Source organism: Vanessa atalanta, chromosome 1, assembly GCF_905147765.1.
Source record: "Vanessa atalanta chromosome 1, ilVanAtal1.2, whole genome shotgun sequence".
NCBI lineage: Eukaryota > Metazoa > Arthropoda > Insecta > Lepidoptera > Nymphalidae > Vanessa > Vanessa atalanta.
In genome coordinates, this window is record NC_061871.1 from 14,463,271 (window position 1) to 14,484,247 (window position 20,977).

At 36.8% G+C, this 20,977-nt stretch overlaps 4 protein-coding genes across 4 annotated transcripts; 3 read left to right on the top strand and 1 right to left on the bottom strand.

Moving 5' to 3' along the window:
• Positions 1-303: 303 nt before the first annotated feature.
• Positions 304-1,338, top strand: LOC125067332 (cilia- and flagella-associated protein 20). The gene is made up of 2 exons (XM_047675876.1): positions 304-730; positions 882-1,338. Exons 1-2 carry the CDS (start codon positions 455-457, stop codon positions 1,197-1,199), a joined length of 594 nt encoding a protein of 197 aa, XP_047531832.1. The 5' UTR covers positions 304-454; the 3' UTR covers positions 1,200-1,338.
• Positions 1,339-2,469: 1,131 nt separating this feature from the next.
• On the top strand, positions 2,470-10,158 carry LOC125064555 (nodal modulator 1). The gene is made up of 16 exons (XM_047671663.1): positions 2,470-2,670; positions 2,830-3,216; positions 3,722-3,881; positions 3,969-4,217; positions 4,474-4,642; positions 4,800-4,964; positions 5,641-5,722; positions 5,848-6,038; positions 6,250-6,773; positions 7,100-7,280; positions 7,514-7,716; positions 7,881-8,071; positions 8,147-8,302; positions 8,422-8,527; positions 8,764-9,126; positions 9,457-10,158. The coding sequence occupies exons 1-16, from the start codon at positions 2,522-2,524 to the stop codon at positions 9,604-9,606; spliced, it is 3,426 nt and encodes a 1,141-aa protein (XP_047527619.1). The 5' UTR covers positions 2,470-2,521; the 3' UTR covers positions 9,607-10,158.
• A 1,329-nt stretch (positions 10,159-11,487) lies between these two features.
• On the bottom strand, positions 11,488-13,161 carry LOC125066071. Its single transcript, XM_047673983.1, has 4 exons — positions 13,025-13,161; positions 12,622-12,736; positions 12,063-12,155; positions 11,488-11,640 (listed from the first exon to the last, which is right to left on the bottom strand). Exons 1-4 carry the CDS (start codon positions 13,101-13,103, stop codon positions 11,562-11,564), a joined length of 366 nt encoding a protein of 121 aa, XP_047529939.1. The 5' UTR covers positions 13,104-13,161; the 3' UTR covers positions 11,488-11,561.
• A 6,023-nt stretch (positions 13,162-19,184) lies between these two features.
• LOC125077947 (heat shock protein Hsp-12.2-like) lies at positions 19,185-19,835 on the top strand. Its single transcript, XM_047690077.1, has one exon. It carries the CDS (start codon positions 19,259-19,261, stop codon positions 19,757-19,759), a length of 501 nt encoding a protein of 166 aa, XP_047546033.1. The 5' UTR covers positions 19,185-19,258; the 3' UTR covers positions 19,760-19,835.
• The last annotated feature ends 1,142 nt before the right edge of the window (positions 19,836-20,977 follow it).

Below are 20,977 nucleotides of genomic sequence, written 5' to 3' on the forward strand. Positions count from 1 at the left end.
ATTGAAACAAACAAAAATTAATTAATTATTTGAACTAACTAAATGTAACCATTAACAACAATGGTAGTTTTTCTCATAAACTATTCGTCTAGGGTATTTATATTTAATTTTTCAATAAAAAACTAATCATTAAGAAACGGATATATACCAAAAAATATATTTATATTTAACCAAAATCTTTGGGATAATTTATAATAATTTATGGAAGCAGTTTTATTTTTGTTGTAAAAGTCATGTTGAGTTAAAAGAAACGTTATATTTTGTTTGTTGCTATGGTAATCTTGAATTGATAACAAACGCATGGCCAATGGCGGAGTTCAAAATTCTTGTGTTTACTGTCATGCTGTCAAGTTTCAATGCAAACCCGAAAAAACATTTTTTATTGATCAAACTTTTATAGTAACTATCTGATAAATGTTGGAACACACAGAGGTTTCTAGAATACTTTGTAGAGATGTTTAAAAACACTTTTCAGTCCGGGTTTTTGTCAATTCTTTACAGTATAGGTAGCAAACCTTTGCAAATTTGGGATAAAAAAGTTCGAAATGGGCACATAAAACGAATCACGGACAACGATATACAGAGCTTAGTATTAGAAATAGTTGGGACCAATGTCAGCACTACGTATATCACTTGTCCTGCCGATCCAAAGAAGACTCTTGGCATCAAACTACCTTTTTTGGTTATGATTATCAAAAACCTCAAGAAATATTTTACATTCGAGGTTCAGGTGAGCAGCATGTATTTATTTTAAGAGTTACAATTATACAATTCAAGAATTGTTTTTAAAATGAGTACTTTTAGAACTTTGGAGTCAAGAATAGCTTTTATATGTTATAATTAATTATATTATAAAAAAATATTCAATTGTCATATTTCAGGTTTTAGATGACAAAAATGTGCGCAGGAGATTCCGAGCAAGTAATTATCAATCAACAACTCGTGTGAAACCATTCATTTGTACCATGCCTATGCGTTTAGATGAGGGTTGGAATCAGATTCAATTTAATCTTGCTGATTTCACAAGGAGGGCTTATGGTACCAACTATGTTGAGACTCTTAGAGTCCAAATTCATGCCAACTGTCGTATAAGAAGGGTCTACTTTTCAGACAGATTATATTCAGAGGATGAATTACCAGCCGAATTTAAACTCTTCCTTCCTATCCAGAATAAGGCAAAAACAGCAATTGCTACATAAAAATCAAACTGATGTTACCTTAGTAAATGTATTTTATAAGTAAAATTTATTTAGTTTTTGTTTTATGAAGCTTCATATCATAATATTTATGTATTTTGTGATCTCTCACAGAAATAAACATGCACACATTTTATAATTCCATTGTGTTTAATTGTAAAGTGTTATAACCATTTTTTTTAATTTACAAAGTACCAACTCAAACTCAACAACTATCCAACAAGATTAGTCAAAAGTGTTTTCTCTAATTTAAAATTATGAAAGATACCTAACATGGAAAAATTAGAATCTAATAAAATTTAGAAATTACATACACAAAAAAAAAAGAAAACTACACAAGGAACATAATTAAAATGGAAAGATATACTTATGTTAGTATGGCCTGCAATCAACGTAAAAATTAATATATTTAGGAGATAGTGACATTACTTTGTGCTTGTATTAAGCATTGTGAAAATAATGCAAAATAGAAAACATAACTTATTGTTCATTTAACGTTTGCCCTGTTTCGTGGATCACATGACTCATATATATTTGTTGTGTCTCTGAGTTGTGTATGTTATTTGGACCAGCAAGTTTGTATCAATCTAGACTTTTTCAGTTTTGTATACGGTCGACAAATAAGATTGATTAATGAATTTATCAAAACTAAAATTAAATTTCGAAAAAAATTTGTTATTACTGGTTGCCATTTAATTATTAGGTTTTAAGGAAGTTTTTTTTCTTCCGTCTCAACGCAGGATTTTCCTTTTTACGAGAAATCAATTTAATATAGGTACTATTAATAGATCAAGTGGAATAAAGTTAAAATTTAATTTTAATGTTGTTTAGTTTTAGTTATATTTGCATTATAATAACTGATTTATATAATTTTGTTTATGATTAATAAAATATTAATGAGGGGGGATCTGTTCTTTGAAAATGAGATTCACACGTAAAAAAACAGCATTAATTGAGTACTTTAGAAATTTCCACTATTATGTGTAAGGTACATAGTACTTACCGAACCTAAATGGAAACGATAATGTTATAAGAATAAAGAATTGAAAAAATAAACTAATTTTTAAACATGAATCAATAATATTTTAATAAAAAGATATAGTCGTACAGTTTTATGATTGAAAATAAATTTAAATAAGTCCTTCGTAAGTTATGTCAGTTAAATGATTAGCTTAAATTTAAAAATATTACTTATTATAATTGAGTAGTGACAACTCCCCGACTCCCTGTAGTTTTTATTATTCTGTGGTGACAACGATAAGTGCCAACTTCTTTTTATCAACTGTCAAAAGTCTGAGGTTTAGGTAATTGGTTAGAATGCAGAAATGTCTCTTAAAATATCCGATTTATTAAATTTATTAGTAGCATATTTAGTCACATTTACATCGACATGTTATGCCAATGATATATTAGGATGTGGTGGTTTTGTGAAAAGCCATGCAAGCTTGGATTTTTCCAAAATAGAGATCGGCTTGTAAGTTAACCTAAAAATCATAATTTAATCTATCACGAATTTGGGTCATAATTTTAAAACTTAATCTAAGAGACTAATAATCTTAAAATAAATTGTATTTGATCGTTAAAATGACAATTTCATATTGCACCGTTGAAAAATAATATTATTAAATTTTAGGTACACGAAGGAAGGTAGCTTAAAAGAGAGAACTGAATGCGCCCCTACTAATGGATATTATTTCTTGCCATTATATGAAAAGGGCGAGTATATACTAAAGGTGCACCCTCCTGCTGGGTGGAGTTTCGAGCCTTCACAAGTAGAACTCCTTATAGATGGTGAAACAGACCAGTGTTCTACTGGTCAGGATATAAATTTCTCATTTAATGGTTTCGGTATAACTGGAAGAGTGATCACCGCAGGACAGAAACAAGGGCCTAGTGGTATTGATATCCAACTTGTAAATGAGAAAGGAGATGTTAGGAACACAGTAACAACGACTAGTGGTGATTTTGATTTCACTCCAGTTATACCTGGAAAATATGTAGTAAAAGCAACACATTCTAAGTAAGTTATAATATCATTAGTTTTGCTATAAATACTATGATAACGAAGTGTAATAACTAAGTTACTCATTGTCCAATTTTCATTATATTTGGTCAATTATATTAAATTCACACTGAAAACAACTAGTATAAAGAAATGTCCCATACCTTAATATACTAGGAATGTCCTGAACACAGCATGCAGATCTGACTTTGAAATTTGATCTCCTTTAATACAAACAATATAATACACAAGTAACCTCTTCTTGTTGCATATTTATTATATAGATTATTATTGTTATAAACAATAAGGAGTATTATATATTTAATGCACGGGTAAATCTCACCAATACCAATCAGATGACTGCACTATATAATTGACAAAATATAAATTGTGTGAGTAAAATTGCTCTAATGATCGGATACTTTAAAATTTAGTTGCAATTTAGGAGAAATATTAATTTAATTTTTAAGTCATATTCATAATGTTATAACAGATTTTTATAGTAAGGTAATTGTTATTGCAGATGGAAAATTGAGCCTTCTCAGACTGTAGTGCAAGTGAAGGAAGGAAATACGGCTTTGCCTGTTGGATCTTTGATTGTGAAAGGTTATGATGTCTCAGGATCTGTCATATCTTTCGGCAGCCCTATCAGTGGAATCTATGTTCTTCTATATTCAAAAGATGTAATTTTTTTACGTTACTATTACAATTATCAATTAAAGTTGATTCTTTTCAAACTTTGTCTACAATATGATTGTATTTTTATTTAGGAAAATCAAAAATTCCGAGTGGAAGGTTGTAAGACTGCCCTTCTGCAAGGAGTTCCAGATGCTCCGATTTGTTACTCAGTAACAGATGCAGCCGGAGAATTCCAATTTGGTCTGGTACCGGCTGGGGAGTACAAGTTGCTAGCTATGACCAGCTCACCCGGTCAACCTCTTGTCACATACAATATTAAGCCTGATGTGGTGCCTTTTGCTGTGCTTCATGACAGTTTATACATCAAGAATGCTTTTGAAGTTAGTAAATATAATACAAATTAATTAAAGTATCATTTCTCTATTTTCAATTTAGCTTCTCACAAAGCCTTTAATATGAAAGTGAAATAAGATGTAACATAATTAATTGATTGTAATATTGTATCCTGTTTGATATTTGATTTTACAAAACAGATTTAAGATATTTTCTAATATATATATACTTCATAACGAAGGGCTGTACAATGCACATAGCAAGTAGTAAGATATAGTATGATTGAGCATGTTTGGTTCTCAGGTGACGGCATTCAGTGTGCGCGGGCGTGCGCTGCGCGGTGCGGACGGCGCGGGCGTGGCGGGCGCGCGGGTGCTGCGCGGGGGGCGCGCCGTGGCCACCTGCGACTCGGACGGCAGGTTCACTCTCACCGGACTCAAGCCTGCCACCTACACTCTCACCTTCCAGCATGGTCGGTTGAATCTTTTTTATTTAACTCACTGTTTTAAGAAACTGAAAAATGTATCACTCCATTTAATAACGAATTATCCTCTATCAGCTATGACATTAGCTCACAGTCCTTTGGCCAGTAATGTTGTCTGCATGAGTATGTTGTCTGTTCGCGCCAGAGGAGTGCGAGTGGGACGAGGTGCAGCTGGTGGTGACGAGCGGTGGGCCGAGCGCGGCGCTGGAGGCGGTGGCGGCGCGCTGGCGCGTGTGCGGGCAGCTCACGCCGCCCGAGCCGCGTACGCTGCAGCTGCGGCCCGACCTGCGCGTGCAGGCTGGTGACGATGGTAACGTTACAGATCTCATTTACATATAGTATCTATGTACTATTGAGAGTAATGCTATTTTCTGGAACCCCAAGATAGAATTATTATTTAGATGTAATGCACAAATTACGAATAAAGTTTAATGAAAGTTTGTTCATCTTTTGCATATAATACTCCCATATACAATTTCCATAACACAAGTGCTTTAGCTACTTACATTGGGATCAGAGTAATGTATGTGATGTTGTCCAATATTTATTTATTAATATTTATTTATTAATACTCGTCTAGATACCCAAATATATTTTTTCTTGGTATGGCAGTATACGATATATAAAAATTTAGTTTGATACAAATAACCCAAACTGCTAGATATCAACGTTAACTGTCTAACTTTCCTAACTGCATATGTTACAGAGCAGACTGTACCTGTAGGTTATGAAAATGAGAAGGCCATTGGAGCTTTGACTCTAATATAATTCTAAAAAAAACATAGGCATCACTACAGTAAGATCTTTATTAGCTACGTAATTTGGATGCAAACCAATATAAATCCATAATATAATGTAATTTTTTCCTGTTCTGCCAACCGATTTTATTATATCGTATTTATTTATTATTATACTATTTAAGTACATTGTAAAAATGGGTAGAATCACTGAAGCGAGGTTACATTTTGCGAATACCATTTTTTCAGGTAAATGGTGTGCCTTTGTACCATCCGGCGAGTACACGGTGAAGGTCGAAGTGACCGAGCAGGAACAGAGGGAGGGCTTACAGTGAGTCAGTCTTCCCCACTATTGCATTTACTAGTCGTCTATATAAATATTCTGGCCAACACCATGAGCCTAAAATTGAAATAGGCCTCAAAGCCGGTTCGAATCTGACGCCCCACTCGTTGCAGGTTCTTCCCCGAGTGGCAGACGGTGCGCGTGCGCGGCGCGGCGGTGGGCGGCGTGGCGTTCGGCCAGGTGCGCGCCACGGTGCGCGGCCGCGTCCACTGCGGCGCGCACTGCGCCGGCCTGGCCGTGGCGCTGCGCCCGCTCAAGCCCGACGGCGGCTACGCGGGCCCCCCGCGCTACGCGCCCGTCGTCGGTGAGTGGCGGGCAATCGTTAACGATACGACTGTAGATATGCAAACTATCCCGCTTCCGAGAACACTCAATAGTTAAACACAGATCGAAATAAGGCAAAAAACCATCTCCTAGCGTTCCAACTCGTCTCTCACGAGTCGATGGAATATTTTCGATAAAGAATTAGTCTCGAATCCTAGTCAAGTCGACGAACGCTTTACGATACCCCGCAGACGGCGAGTACAGCTTCGAGGAGGTGGTGCCGGGCGGCGTGGAGCTGTCGGTGGAGGCGACGCGGCTGTGCTGGGAGCAGGCGGCGCACAACGCGGCCGTCACGCAGCGCCTGCACTCGGCGCCGGCCTTCCGCCTGCGCGGCCTGGCGCTGCTCGTGTGGGCGTCGCACGCGCTGCAGCTGCACTACGAGAGCGCGGACGGCGCCGAGCGCGGCGAGCTGGCCGTGCCGGCGGGCGACAGCCGCCAGTGCCTGCCGCCGGCGGAGCGCTACACGCTGAGCGCGCGGGGCTGCCACCGCGTGCAGCCCGCCAGCGCGCCCGTGCGGCTGGGCGGGCCGGACGCGCCGCGGGTGCGCTTCGTGGCCACGGCGCACGCGGCCGTCGTCGATATCGTCTCCCCGGAGCCGGCGACGGACGTGGTCCTCCAGATCGTCCAGGACGGACGACCGCCCGAGGAGGTGCCCCTCCAGCCGGTCCCGCGGGATGGAGTGTACGTGTACGAGCACACCATGTATTTGGAGGAGGTGAGCGAAAATTATTGCTGATTTTTCATTTTCGCATAGTCATTCAGTAAGATTTTCTACTTGTATTGAAAAAGAGCCTGAGTAGTCTCGTGAGTAACATGTGACATGATATTATATCTATGTAAGTACTATCTATCATGTCCCGGCAGTGGGACGTTCGCAGGAGGTTAATTTTATTTTTCTTAAAAATAAATTGGAGCACCTACCCAGGTAGGCTTCAAAATAATCTTTATTTATGGATCGGTTTCCAAACGAATCCGATCCATAAATAAAGAGATCCACCGAGACGAGTCCGAGGCGGGTCGAATAAGGCGCGGTGTCGGCAGGGCGCGACGGCGGAGGTGTGGGCGCGCTCGGCGTCGCTGCTGTTCAGCCCGCGCGGCGCCGTGCGCGTGTCGGGCGGCGCGGACTGCGCGCGCGTGCTGTCGCTGCGGGCGGCGCGCGCGCTCGTGCTGGCCGGCCGCCTGCAGCCCTCCGTGTCCGGCGTGCTGGTCACCCTGGAGGGCGGTACGGTATATGTTATTTCCACATTACGACTGCGTTTATTTTATGCACGGTTAAAAGTGGCAGTGGTTTGTAATGGCACTGTCATTGATAGGATAGGATATATGAAGGATAATTATTGAAATGATTATCCTTCGCTTCAGATGGGGATAAATAGTTTTGAGTAGAATTTAATGATGTACGTCGGATGATAGCTATCTGGTGAGCCGCGTTTGAGACATTCATAATTTTTTCAGGTGATGTCAGACTGACGCAGACGACGGAAGCCGACGGCAAATACAGCTTCGGTCCGCTAGACGCGGACATCCAGTACACGGTGCGGGCGGAGAAGGAGTCCTACGCCTTCGACGAGCCCGACGAGAACGGAGTCATCGTCGCACACAAGCTGGCGGAGATCGCCGTGGTGCTGCGGGACCGAGCAGACCACGCGCCGCTCGAGGTGAGCACGGACCCTAGAATAGTGAAGATTCTGAACTGAATAAAACGAGATATCAGTTCCGAGGGAGTCAAAATCCGTAAATGCATCCAAAGTTTGTAGCGAAATAGGTTCGATGAAATAAAAGTGTTTCCGCAACAATAACGACCGACCGACGACCCTTGCAGGGCGCGCTGGTGTCGGTGTCGGGCGGCGCGTTCCGGCGCAACGTGGCGTCGGGCGCGGCCGGCGCGCTGCGCTTCGCGGCGCTGTCGCCGGCGCAGTACTACGTCAAGCCGCACATGAAGGAGTACCGCTTCGAGCCGCCGCACGCCATCGTCGCCGTGGAGGACGGCCAGGAGCACCGCGTCGTGTTCGAGTGCGTCTCGCGCCCGACCGCACCGCCCGCCCCGCTCGCCGGCGGCGGACGGCGGTAACGGATCGCTCTGTGCAGGGGCGTCCGCGTGGCGTGGTCGCTGCTGGGCCGCGTGGTGTCGCTGGGCGGCGCGGGCGCGGCGCGCGTGGCGCTGCGAGCGCGGCCCGCCTCGTCGCCCGCGCGCCCGCACTGCGCGCAGCAGGACGCCTCCGCCTCCGACACGGGACACTTCAGGTACGCGTCGCGTGGCGCGGCCGGGCCTGGCCGTTGTGTCGTGTCGCTAATAATTTAAGCTTGAGTAGAGATCGTTTTAATTCGAATATTAGTAATTATTAAATTTGTTAATGTTTTAGAATACGAGGTCTATTGCCGGGTTGCGTGTACGTGGTGGAGCTGAAGGAGTCGGCGGAGCCCGAATTGTCCGGCATCGTGCTCGCGAGACAGCCGCCTCCGTTTGAAGTGAGTGTTTAATGCTTGGCACGGGATTGGCTCCGGTTTTATAACTTTAACTTTTATAACATTAGGAAAATTAAGTTGCCTATAAAGTGCAAGTGTAAATTATGATTTCGAAACTGCTATTTGTTTTAAAAAACGGTGATATAATATTAACTGTATGTATTATTTTTTTATACCTAACTAAACTATTTGGGGAATGTAAATGTATACTCAATAAGAAAATTATTAATCTATTTCAGGTCAAAGAAAAGGATATAGAAAACGTCCGACTTATAGTTGTCCAACCCAATCACTTAACAGATGCGAATGTCTTAATTCGGACTCCCAACATAGACCACTACAAGACCCTCAGACTGACCCTCGCCTTGGAGTCGACCCCACACAATCCGATATACTCGACGAAGCTCGACCCACTAGGCTATAATCAGTTCAACAATCCCGGACTGATGTACACAATGCCTAGGTTGCCGGCGGACAATAAGACTTATGTCGTCCAGATAGAGTCATCATTGTCGAAAGTCAGTCATTCGTACGAGGAGCCGGCGTTCTATTTTAATTCAGACGGGAAGTTTAAAACTTTCGATATCGACTTCGAGCCGAAGGTAATACTTATTCTTATTATCGTTTTGAATTTATCAGCAGCACTCTGTGCCACTATATTACTAATAATAAAAAGTACTATATTAGCACCGACTACAAATAAATAGAAAAAGACAAATGAGTGATGATTTAATGAGAGTAGACATTGAGAAGCAGCCATGTGAAGCTACCAGAATATGTTTAATCATATTTTAATTTGACTTTTTAACAACAACACCCTCAAGTAGTTCGCCACTAAAAATATTGTCTAATGATCACGGGAGCATCGACGTTAAGTCCAAACGAATGCGACCGTGACGCGGGAGAGGGCGCTAACGAGGCCGTGGTTGCAGCTGCGCTCGTCGGAGCAGGAGCTGCGGCACAGCCCGCTGGCGCTGCTGGCGCTGCTGTCGCTGGGCGCGCTGTACTCGCAGCGCGCGCGCCTCGCCGCCCTGCGCCCGCTCGCCGCGCGCCCGCGCCGCGCGCCCCGCGACCGCTCCTAGCCGCTCCTAGCCGCGCCACGCACTCTTACTGTTGGAGCATACCAGACCATTTGCATTTTATTCTATTTCTAACCTCTAATATCCCACTACAAGAATGTGTTTTAATGTTGATCTGTGTGTCTCGATAGATCACCTCCTGGGCCCGACCATATGGCTTGGATGGAACAGGCCTGTTTTGGTCTGTCAGTAAATTCTTCTCATAAACTACAAATCGATTTAAATTATTTTAAAAACTATAGCCACTCGTTTCGACATGTTCAGTCATCGAGTGTTCCACGTGTTATGTTCAGTGTTTTTGTCCATTAAAATAAGTAATTTGAGAAATGTTTTGATAGGACTAATCGTGGACTTAATCGAAACATTCCATTATGGAATTTATTTTAAAGATATCAAAACGGTATTAATATTTATTAATATAATTAAACCAAATGGTAGGAACAAATTATTTAAATTGAAACGAATTATTCCATGAGTTATAAGAATGTATTAATTTATAAAGGTTGTTTTTTATCTATATAATTTATGTGTTGTGTGGTAATGAGTATTTTCTAGATATAAAGATGATATAAAAGGTGTGTGGAATGTGTCCTTTGTTTTATTTTATACGTATTATCCGACTCACCCTTACACGGCACTACGATCCAAGCAAATATTTACATTTTAAATTATGGAAGTTGTGATTACGAATACGGTGAATAAAAAAGGGTTGGGTTTAGTAAAAGTCGCCACGATTTTGGGGAAACAAAGTGTTGTTTAGGTCCCTGATTATAACAATACCACTCGCGTCGTGCGAAACAGCGCCCTTTTCGAGAAAATTAAGAAAAACTATCTAACCTATATACGCGGAAATATGTCAAATAAATCGTAATATCACTAGGAGCAGGATGAGTAACTATTTTGTTTAAGTTCGACAAGGATGCAATATACATAAGGTGCTTGTCATATTATGTCAAAACGCTAAATTAATATGTCAAATATCACGAATGTATTCTGACATTCATATTTAAATATGTTGTTCGTTGTTTCTTTTTGAGACGCGTAATTCGAATGAGTGTTCATTTTGTTCGTTGTGATTTATTTCAATGATTTTGCTAGAAAGCTTAGATTTATACATTTGATTGTAAAAAAATTGACACAAAACCGACTCTGTTAACTCTGACTCAATATGGTCTTGTCGGTCTTACCCTTAGAGTGTTTTTTAAGGCCACTGAGTTTTGAAATTGTTGATAAATAGCCTGACTTGAGGTTAGAATTATAAGATTAGTTTTTGCCAATATCTCAGGAACGGAGGTAATTCGTGTGATGGGAATGGTACCAGAGGATAGTGAGACTACCCATAGCCTCCCCTACAGCACCTCTACCCCCCACTCCTGCACCCGACTACTAAACCGGAACCGATATTTTTGAGAGAGACGGTGACAATCATTGTATAGACAACGAGGAAGAAAGGTAACGAATAACTAGTCTCTTCCTGGGACACGGTATTCGTTTCTATAATAATATTTCAAGTTATTTTTATATTAAACAATTTAAGGTTCACGTTAAAAAAACTTTGATAAACAAGATATATTACTCAATACAAGATTACATTAAAGATAATAAAGCAATTTATATATTCAATTGTACTTAACTGACATGCAATAATTAATATGATGGAAAATAGTAACTACTGAGTTTCTTGCCGTTTTGTTTCTTCTCAGTATAATCTAACAAGATGATTCAAAAGTGCTTTTATGAGTCTACTTGAATAAAGAATATTTCGATTTTGAATATGTTTTAGTCTGGTTTGGTTTATTGTTGATTACTTGAAATAAAAAATAAATAAGTAAAAAACAGAGACGATTGTCATGATATTTATTTTTAATTTTCTTACCGATACAATTCTTAATATATTTTATATTACTATCATTATACTACGAAATAAATAAGTATTTTTACTAAGCTAAAAATATTGTTTATCTGTAACAGCTGTAACGCTGATGACACTCTGAAAGTGTTCGTGCGTGATGATCCCATAGACGAGCATTCTCTTTACTGTAAAAAAAAATGTCATTATAGAAAAATTTTAGGAAAAAACTGGGGCCTTTTGCAACTTTAGAACATATTTTTTATACTCGAATTTCCATTATTTTTATTTATAACACTAAAAGTCAACAATAGCTCCAAAAAAATTAAAAATAGCTTCAAAAAAATTAAATAAGTGATTTGTTTTTTTAGTTTAATTGTTCTTAGGTTTAGCGTACATATGTTAGAAAGAATGGTAGAAAGACTATTGGTAAAAGACGACACTATTTACTCGTACACGAACATTGTTAGTTATTTTACTAATTAAATTAGTGGATTTAAATATGGAAATATATATGATGATAATAATTCCCCCTCGAACCATTTAGTCTTGAGCAAAGGGATTACGTCATAAAAATACATTGCCATAAAATCACTTATTATAAACTTACTTTACGAAGTACAGTTCGAATGCTGCAAAGAAGTTTGTATTGGATCGTGCGTGGAGTAAACAGAGATTCAGCTTTTCACATTCGTCCTCGGATCTGCATTCAAAAATAAAATCAGTAAATACTTTTTAATATAGTTTTCATAGACCAAAATAAAGAAATAATATTAAGTTTATTCTCTATTACATTTGCATATTAATAAAACTTTTTGTATACTTTATTGTATCTACATGAAAAGTTTTTTGAATACCTACATTGTATTAATATTTGCCCGTATCAGTCGAATATTAATTGCATTAAAACGTAGTCATTTTCTTTGAAGTGCATTATTATTACAGTTGTTTCTGTGACCTTAAGGACTTTCGTCAAAACATCGACATTAATTGATCAAATATCCAAATGGATCATGGATGTTATTACTACTTTTATTAATTTATCGATTGCAAATACTCTGTCTATAAGTTTTCTTTAATTCCATTATTCGTAATATTAAATCTATTATTTAAATGAATTTAACTCAATAAAAAAAGGTTTAAAATATATATGGTAAATTGAGAATTACCCTCTCTTGGTTCTAATTTTTGAAATGTCAGCTCCAGAAAAACTTCCAATAGTCAAAGATGGGTTAATGAACCTCTTGATCAATTTGTGTACAGGATTGTTCTCTATTGCAGTTTCTGGAACAAATAATTGAAATATATAACAGATTATAATCATAGTAAATGAAGCATTTGTGTCCAAGCTTAATACATTTTTTTAAGTCAAGTTACTTAAAACCATGGCCACAAAATAGTAATATTTTTTTTTAAGGTATTGTAAATTTTAATACACTATGATTTTCGTTTTCAAGTTGAACTTGTCCTAATAAGTCTGTCTATTACAATGAAATATTATTCAAATTTATATGCAGAAAACTATTCCAGTCGCATGTTTTATTTTTTTTTTAATACATAAAAAATAAATACCGCTTTGATCAATGTCCAACGGCTTGCACAAGACGGATACGAGTGCCGCCAACATCAACACTAAGATTTTTGCTTCCATTATTGTTTATTTTAAATTGTATGGTTGAATATCAGTATCAAAATAAATTGTTTCAAATATTACATTGGAATATATACCACGGCAGTGTTCTCCCACTCATATTTCATCGACGTAAATCCGACGTGTTTCGTGCTTAAATACATTGAAAAAGTAAATATATAGGTACTATTTGCTATGTCCAATTAACAAGTCCGGAATGTTTAAATAAAGGCGCTTTGTGCTTTATTTACAATTTCAATATATTTTAATATAGAGCAGTTGTAACGAGGTGTAACCGTTGTTTTTTTTAAAAACCCGTAATGTAATCACACATCCCATCAAAAACATAAATGTAAAAATGAGAGCCAAGTTAAATATTATGATATATACCTTGGTTGTTGACTTCAACGACAAAAGAAGTGAGATCTAAATTTGTGCCAAGTTAAATAGTCCTTTCTGAAATTTATTTATAACTACATAAAATATCATTTCTTCTTATAACTTGGGATAATATATTGTTGCCTAAGGTCTGACTTGGTTAGTTCTTATATGTTTATAAACACAAATTGTAGTTTGTGTTTAGAATAACAAATTATAACTCAGAACATCTAAGAAGAATGGAGGACAGCTCAGTATTGCTTAGTTAGTGTTAACGTACATTAAGAGCTGCGATGGTCCAGTCACTAGGAAACATGAATCTTAACCAGATATTGCGAGTTCATATCTAGACAAGTACCATTGAATATTTGCATGCTTAATTTGTGTTTATAATTCATTTGTAAAGGCTTAGAACTTACGAAGGCTACAATATAATTCGTATATGAGAACTAGCCAAGTCAGACCTTAGGCAACAATATATTATCCCAAGTTATAAGAAGAAATGATATTTTATGTAGTTATAAATAAATTTCAGAAAGGACTATTTAACTTGGCACAAATTTAGATCTCACTTCTTTTGTCGTTGAAGTCAACAACCAAGGTATATATCATAATATTTAACTTGGCTCTCATTTTTACATTTATGTTTTTGATGGGATATCACTACTTTTTGTATATAAATTATTAGTAGGTACTTATTAATAACAAAATTATTTCCAAATGGTTTTTGTTAAGCTATTCTATTTTACTACGTTTACGGGGTATAATTGTCTTTTTTTGATACTTTCTTATTTTCCTTGTAGGTACCTCTGAAATGTTCGAGTGAATTGCCTATTCAGTGTCCTGATTTTTTTTACGCGTTTTCTGTTTATACTTAATTTGGCCAAGTAGGGGTGGTATAACGTGCGCAGACGGTTGTACTCTACAATAGAGCTCTCTTGTGTCTTGATTTGACTTGGACCTAAATTGATAAGATGTACTCCATCTCTAAGGTTTTAACTCTGGAGAGGCCAACGTAAGCCTGCTCTTTACTTAATATAGAGGAGCCTATGTCGAAAAGAGCACCGTCAAGGCGAAGGCCTTGTAATTTGTGTATAGTAGTAGAATATGCTAAGCAAATAGAGAATTGTTTCCTTTGAACATATATGTACATTACTTCATATCTGTAACTTAGTTTTGACTTCTAGTTCGCAAATTAAAATATGTTTAAATTGAATCGTTATTTTACGTGTGCTATTGCTGTTGTCGACGTCCCCAATGTACCGAAATGCCTATTATTTTTTTTTTTTAAGTATAATTATTTTGCACCATTGATGTGCGCTAAATGCTAGTTAATAACGTAATAAATACGAAAGTCGGCTATACTCATAAGTACTAAAACGGAAATATTTGGATTTAAAAAACTTAAGGGTGGTATTCAACTTGTTATATATTCACGTGAAGACCTTAAAATCCACATTAAGACCGGCTGTCATAAGTTTTGATTGCTGGTTCTTACATTATTTTTTTTATTACAGTTATTACAGGAACTAAGTATATAAGTGTTCCTAATAGACCCAATAATTGAAAAATTATAATAAGAGATAAAAAATTACCAGTTTCAGATTTTTTCCTTTATATTCGCCTAATTATCTATCTGCATGCCAAATTTGAACTTTCTAGGTCACCTGGAAGTAGGATATAGTTTTGATCTATAGGTCAGTCAGTGATAAAAATGACGATTTTTAGACGTTAATATCTAAATAACCGTTTGAGATGCGTTTATGAAATTAGGAACACATATGTATCTCGCGAGTCTCAATATATGAGCCAATTTTGACTCGTTTATGTCAAATAGTTTTTGAGTTATGAGGAGGTCAAAAGTGGCTCCAAATGGTTCGTGTAATATTACACACGGTGCTGCACGCCAGTTCTGCTACTAGAACTTGGCTGACACGCTACCGCGTGTCTAGATTATTTATTATTATTTTGGGAAATAGATTGGGCTTCCCAAAGCCAACATTGTGCGCAGCATCTAATAAAAGCTAATTTCAAAAAGGCATGACTTCGATTGCACATTTGTTTATATGTGTGTCATTTTTTTACTTGAATATTTTATTTTTAGAAAATATTTATCTTATGTCTTACATACATACATAAACAGCCTGTAAATTTCCCACTGCTGGGCTAAAGCCTCCTCTCCCTTTGAGGAGAAGGTATGGAGAATATTCCACCACGCTGCTCCAATGCGGGTTGGTGTAATACATATGTGGCAGAATTTCGTTGAAATTAGACACATGCAGGTTTCCTCACGTTCACTTCAGTTTTCCTTCACCGCCGAGCACGAGATGAATTATAAACACAAATTAAGCACATGAAAATTCAGTGGTGCCTGCCTGGGTTTGAACTCGAAATCATCGATTGAGATGCACGCGTTCTAACCACTGGGCCATCTCGGCCCTTATGTCTTATTAAATTAAAATAGTAACAGATTAAACTATTGTAAAATTGTACATTTTTATAGTGGCAATTATACTCTTTTTTTATCTCAGTTTGTATTTTTTTCATTTCCTTGTGTCTGCTTAAAAGATTTAAAACAGATAGGTAGGTAAATAAATTGATAAGCTGTGACAACAAAATTGAAAATAAAAGATTATTAACTGTAAGCAAACAATTTTCGAATTGTTAGTTGATACTAAAAAATATATGTGTGTATTGACTCTATATTAAAAAAGTGATCACAATTTAGTACTTTTTGGCACTGGACCAACATGTCATTGTGGTCCATACATATAGTATGTATCTAAAGCGCCATTTAGCGGGTTCTCGCATGATCCTACTTATAAAAGGTCGTCTCAAAAATAGTATTTATGTCCGTCAAAAAGTAGTTCACTAACAAACGTACGTACTACGAGTGATTATATATCGATTATATTGTATAAAGATAGTGGTTACAACTTGACTATGTGTGATAAACGAATTGTAATCCAAAAATAAATCGCAAACACTAATCCCCAACGCACTCGTATTCTCAATTAGCTGACCACGATTTGCGGAAACATTGACATAATGTGATTCACGTTTATGTTTATTTCCACTATGGTGAAAAATAGATTTGGTTGTTATTTTCTAACAATGTTACTTTATATTGATTTTATAGAAAATATTTTACTCTTTCTATCCTTAAAATAAGTAAATATTTGTTGTATGTTCGGTATTCGGCAGGCTTAAGTTATTTCTTTAATTATCTCCGTTAAACATATTTACTTTATCTTTGAAGTTAAGTAAACTATGTCAAGTTTCGAAGAAAATAAGTATATTTAGATGTTTATAATATTTTTTTTGGTAAGGTCTTTACCTTCTCTTTAAGCTCTAGCTTTAGGGGATTGATCATTCTGAATCAACAATCTGAATTTCGGCTGACTTCATTCAAATTCAGGCGAAAATTTGCATTTAGTAAAACTCACATCAGGACTATCGTATTCCCAACAAAACCTCTCACATCCCTCACTATTTTTTTAAATTTTTTCCTTACATTTAAGGTACGTAACAATTAAATATATCTAATGTTTAACTCAAAATATTTCATTGATTTAATTGTTTTTTTATTGTTCATATTCAAGATGAAACAGCGTGTACGGTGTACAACAGACTCTAAATACATGGACATATATTCATATTAATAAGACGTCCAAATATAACATTGAAAGGCATCATTCGGTTTTTATTACCAAATAATTAGAGTAATATTCAATACAAATAGGTACTGTTGTGCGTCAAACGTTGATCAAACATTCATCACGAGTTATTTACATAATTCATAAAATGAGCGAGTGAGAAGCTTATTAGGTTGAAATTTAAGTTCGTGCGGCTTAAACTGATTTTCTGCATTGACTGCAAGCTCGTCTGCAGAGTTACTTATAGGACCGGCTTATCCATTAGTCAGTGTAGGCTGAGTAGTCCCGCGACGGCTAGAGGCCTCCAGGCAAGCAATAAATATGGAAATTTGAAATTCGTTGATTCTGAAATTATTAAAGATAAATATTTCTTCTATTTGAACAGAATTATGGCATACCTCGATGGTGAAAAATATATTGAAGGAAGTAAAGGGTGTATTGTCCATGGACCCCGACATGGGTAATCCGGACCTGAGTAATCAAGTTTTAGATCGCAGGGCAAGCAAATTGCATTGGAGATTCTAACGATAAGGTAAGGACAAAAATCATCAATCCTTGAATATGGTCTGAGGACTTGTCTTTAGACTTGCTAAAAAAGAAGCGTAGCAAAATATTTTTTAGTTAAAAAAAACAAAAACAATTTATAAATATTTTGAAAAATAATACTACTGAGTATTATATTCGTTATAGCACGTCCATCAAAGGTAGGTTCATCAAATTTCTTTCCGTGTCGACAGTAAACTGACATCTATAAGCAAGGCAGAGCTTCTGATTTATGATGAGAATGATTTAGCTATTCAAATTGTGTTCAAGCGCGATTATTTATAAGAAGACCTCATTCTAAAATCATAATCATATATATTTAATAAATTATATCATAAATGTTAAAAACTACAAAAGTAACTGAAAAGACAATTAAAAGTTTTAAGTCGATGACAAGCCTAAAAGTTTAACTACTTTTTTTTTAAATGGTAAATTTTGTATCTCCACGGTTATGCTATCCGTGCCTGTCTGTATCTTATTTGAAATTGTACTATTTTTATTTTAGTGCACCTGCATTTTTTTATTTATATATGTTGTTCATATGTAAAAGCTGTAGATTCGAATGGTATTTATATTTGGATCCATTCCAATGTATTCCATTCGGATTGTGTCCTTAAAGGGACGTTTTTTCTTTTCTTGGTTTTCTGGATTCATTGACTGATCTGGATGGTATTTGGCAAGTCTGTTCAAGATTGAATCATTTCTACTACGGATCGCCATTTTCAGATTGTAATCTGAAAAAAAAGATATAGGTGGTCCCATGGACCCTAGGAACCTACCACAACAGATTTAAGTTTAAATTATCCAAGTCGATGTAGTGTTTCTTATTTAATCGGTAAATATATAAAAATAAAATCATGTGCGTTTAAAATTCTACTGTGTTATAGAAATTTAGAGTTTGTTTAAAATAAACTTAAATGTAAATCGGTTTTGGGGACTGTGTTATACAGCCGACCTATCAGAGTTATAATTAGAATTGTTATGGAAAATTATTTTATTGTTGACAGAGAAAATATTAGAAATGTTCTAGCTACTTGTTTCATAATGTTACTGGGAATATGCATCATGCAATGCGTCGAAAATATTATGCAACTTAAATCATTCCTTGAAATGATTATACATGTATTATATTATTGAGATAAAAAAATGTTTAGTTAAATAATTATTTTCTAAAATCTTATGGTTTTTTATACAAAAAAAATAAAAATTATATTATTTTAGTTATAACTACTCGCCTCAAGATGGCGCTGTATAGTCGACTGGAATAAAAAAGTACTTAAATAAAAAGATAGAACACATTGAAGAGCAACGTATCTTTTACTAACAATTTTGTATTTTTTTTATACATATAACAACCTGAATAAATAAATAAAGTAACGTTTCTAGAATCTTAAGTAGACAAATGATCTACGTAACAACAGATGGCACTGATGCAATGTTCTATCTTTCTCTAGAAAATTCGAGATATTTCAAGCCGCTTCTGGAATATAGGTGGCGCGACTACGGCAGGTATATAAGCACGGAAACTGCGGGAGGGCGCGTCAGTCGAATACAAACAAACGAGCTGTTTACATACACGAAGAAAAACAAACAAAAACAATGTCTCTTATGCCATATTGGTTGCGTCATTTGAGAAATGTGGCTTACCGGGATCCAGTTGCAAGGATTTTAGAAGATCCATTCGCTGTTTTCGCCAAAGATCCTTTCTTCCGCGATCCGGTGAAGTTTATCAGACAGATTTCGGCCCCTCTGGAGAAAGAGCAGCATGGAATCGAAGGAATCTACTCCGACTCAGAAATCAAAGTGGACGGAAAAAAAGTTGAAGTGCATTTGGATGTTCAGAATTTTACACCAGAACAGATCGAGGTGAAAACAGTCGGTAACGAGATTATGATAGAAGGCAAGAAAGAAATTAAGCGCGAAGATGGATGGACGAAGAGCCACTTCGAAAGACGTTTCCTGTTACCGGAGGGCTTTCCCCCAGAGAGGGTCGAGTGTCATCTTGATAAGGGAAAACTGAAGTTAGTGGCGTTTAGGGCTGAACCACTCCCGGAACGAAAAATACCAATTCAAGACAAATCTGCAGATGATAAGGCCTAAACGTGTACCTTTATATGTGTAACGTAGCAATATTTAGTTTCCAGACTGATAGTTTAATATGTTTATATACTATGTATTATAAGTTTGTTATGTAATTTAAAAATAAATAGTTTATAATTTAATCGCGTTTTATTTTTGAACTGAAAGTCAATTCTAAATGTGTTTTCTAGTATATAGCAAAATAAATGGTAACATAAATAACTAAAGCTACAAGTAGTATATCTAAATTTATCTGTACCCATTAATAATGCCTTGTTAACCCTGTCAATGCTACTCGCATTACTAGCCGGCATGGCTTAGTGCATAAAACACGCAGATATTTAGCGAATATGGCGAGTTCAAATTCTGTTAAGTATTCAGTTTTAATTTTTTTTAATGTCATGTCATAGCATAGGTGGCAAACGATCAGGAGGCTCACCTGATGGAAAATGATTACCACTGCCCATGGACATCTTCATGAAAGTTCCCAAGTCGTATCGGTTCGGAAAAAAACCGCCGGCGAAAGCTGGTTCCACAGAGTTGTGTGAGGCAGAAAATGTCTTAAAAATCACGCTGATGTGGATTTTCGAACATCTAGATGGTGCGGGTGAAACTTAGAATTTTGACGAGATGTCCGAAGTTGAAATTCAGCAGAAATAGCAGTTAATTATGAGATGGATCGCGTAGGTAATGCCAGTGGGACTATTACGGTAATACCATAGTAACTGTTGCTGTCAAATATTTGCTGCGGTGTGATGTTTGTCCTCTGTACCCGTGTAACTGTGACGGTATGTGCGGTGGTGATCACTTACCATCAGGTGGCATATTTGCCTTTCCTGTAATGATTTAAGTTAAAAAAATATAGCATAATTTCCAAGGCATTTTGATTTTATAATTTTACTCTATCATTCACGTCCGCACACCACTACAACATTTCATAAAAGTAATCTAGATACTTGAATGAAACCATTTCTAGAGTTCGCTGTTCAAGAGCTAAAGAGCTCGGTGAATTAGCGATATTGTATTGCGCTCCCGTATTATCGTACGTTACTTTTAAAAATATATACATTTGAATGGAATAAGTTTTACAGAGTTTTGCTACAGGTGGACCTCGGAACAAAAACGTGGACCAAGCTACAAATTTTGGTTTTGGATATAAAGTGGCTTACTAGTTTTTTTTTTCACCAAGTTCATATGGAGGCGTGTACCCACCGATGATCCTGCGTGGTGATGTCAATT

Coding starts and splice junctions, on each gene's coding strand:
- LOC125067332 (XM_047675876.1), top strand. CDS start 455: ATGTTTAAAAACACTTTTCAGTCCGGGTTTTTGTCAATTCTTTACAGT. Junction 731..881: donor ATTTTACATTCGAGGTTCAG/GTGAGCAGCATG, acceptor GTCATATTTCAG/GTTTTAGATGACAAAAATGT.
- LOC125064555 (XM_047671663.1), top strand. CDS start 2,522: ATGTCTCTTAAAATATCCGATTTATTAAATTTATTAGTAGCATATTTA. Junction 4,643..4,799: donor CACTCTCACCTTCCAGCATG/GTCGGTTGAATC, acceptor TGTTCGCGCCAG/AGGAGTGCGAGTGGGACGAG. Junction 8,072..8,146: donor GAGCACCGCGTCGTGTTCGA/GTGCGTCTCGCG, acceptor CGCTCTGTGCAG/GGGCGTCCGCGTGGCGTGGT.
- LOC125066071 (XM_047673983.1), bottom strand. CDS start 13,103: ATGGAAGCAAAAATCTTAGTGTTGATGTTGGCGGCACTCGTATCCGTC. Junction 12,737..13,024: donor GTTGGACATTGATCAAAGCG/GTATTTATTTTT, acceptor TATTTGTTCCAG/AAACTGCAATAGAGAACAAT. Junction 12,156..12,621: donor AAAATTAGAACCAAGAGAGG/GTAATTCTCAAT, acceptor TTTTGAATGCAG/ATCCGAGGACGAATGTGAAA.
- LOC125077947 (XM_047690077.1), top strand. CDS start 19,259: ATGTCTCTTATGCCATATTGGTTGCGTCATTTGAGAAATGTGGCTTAC.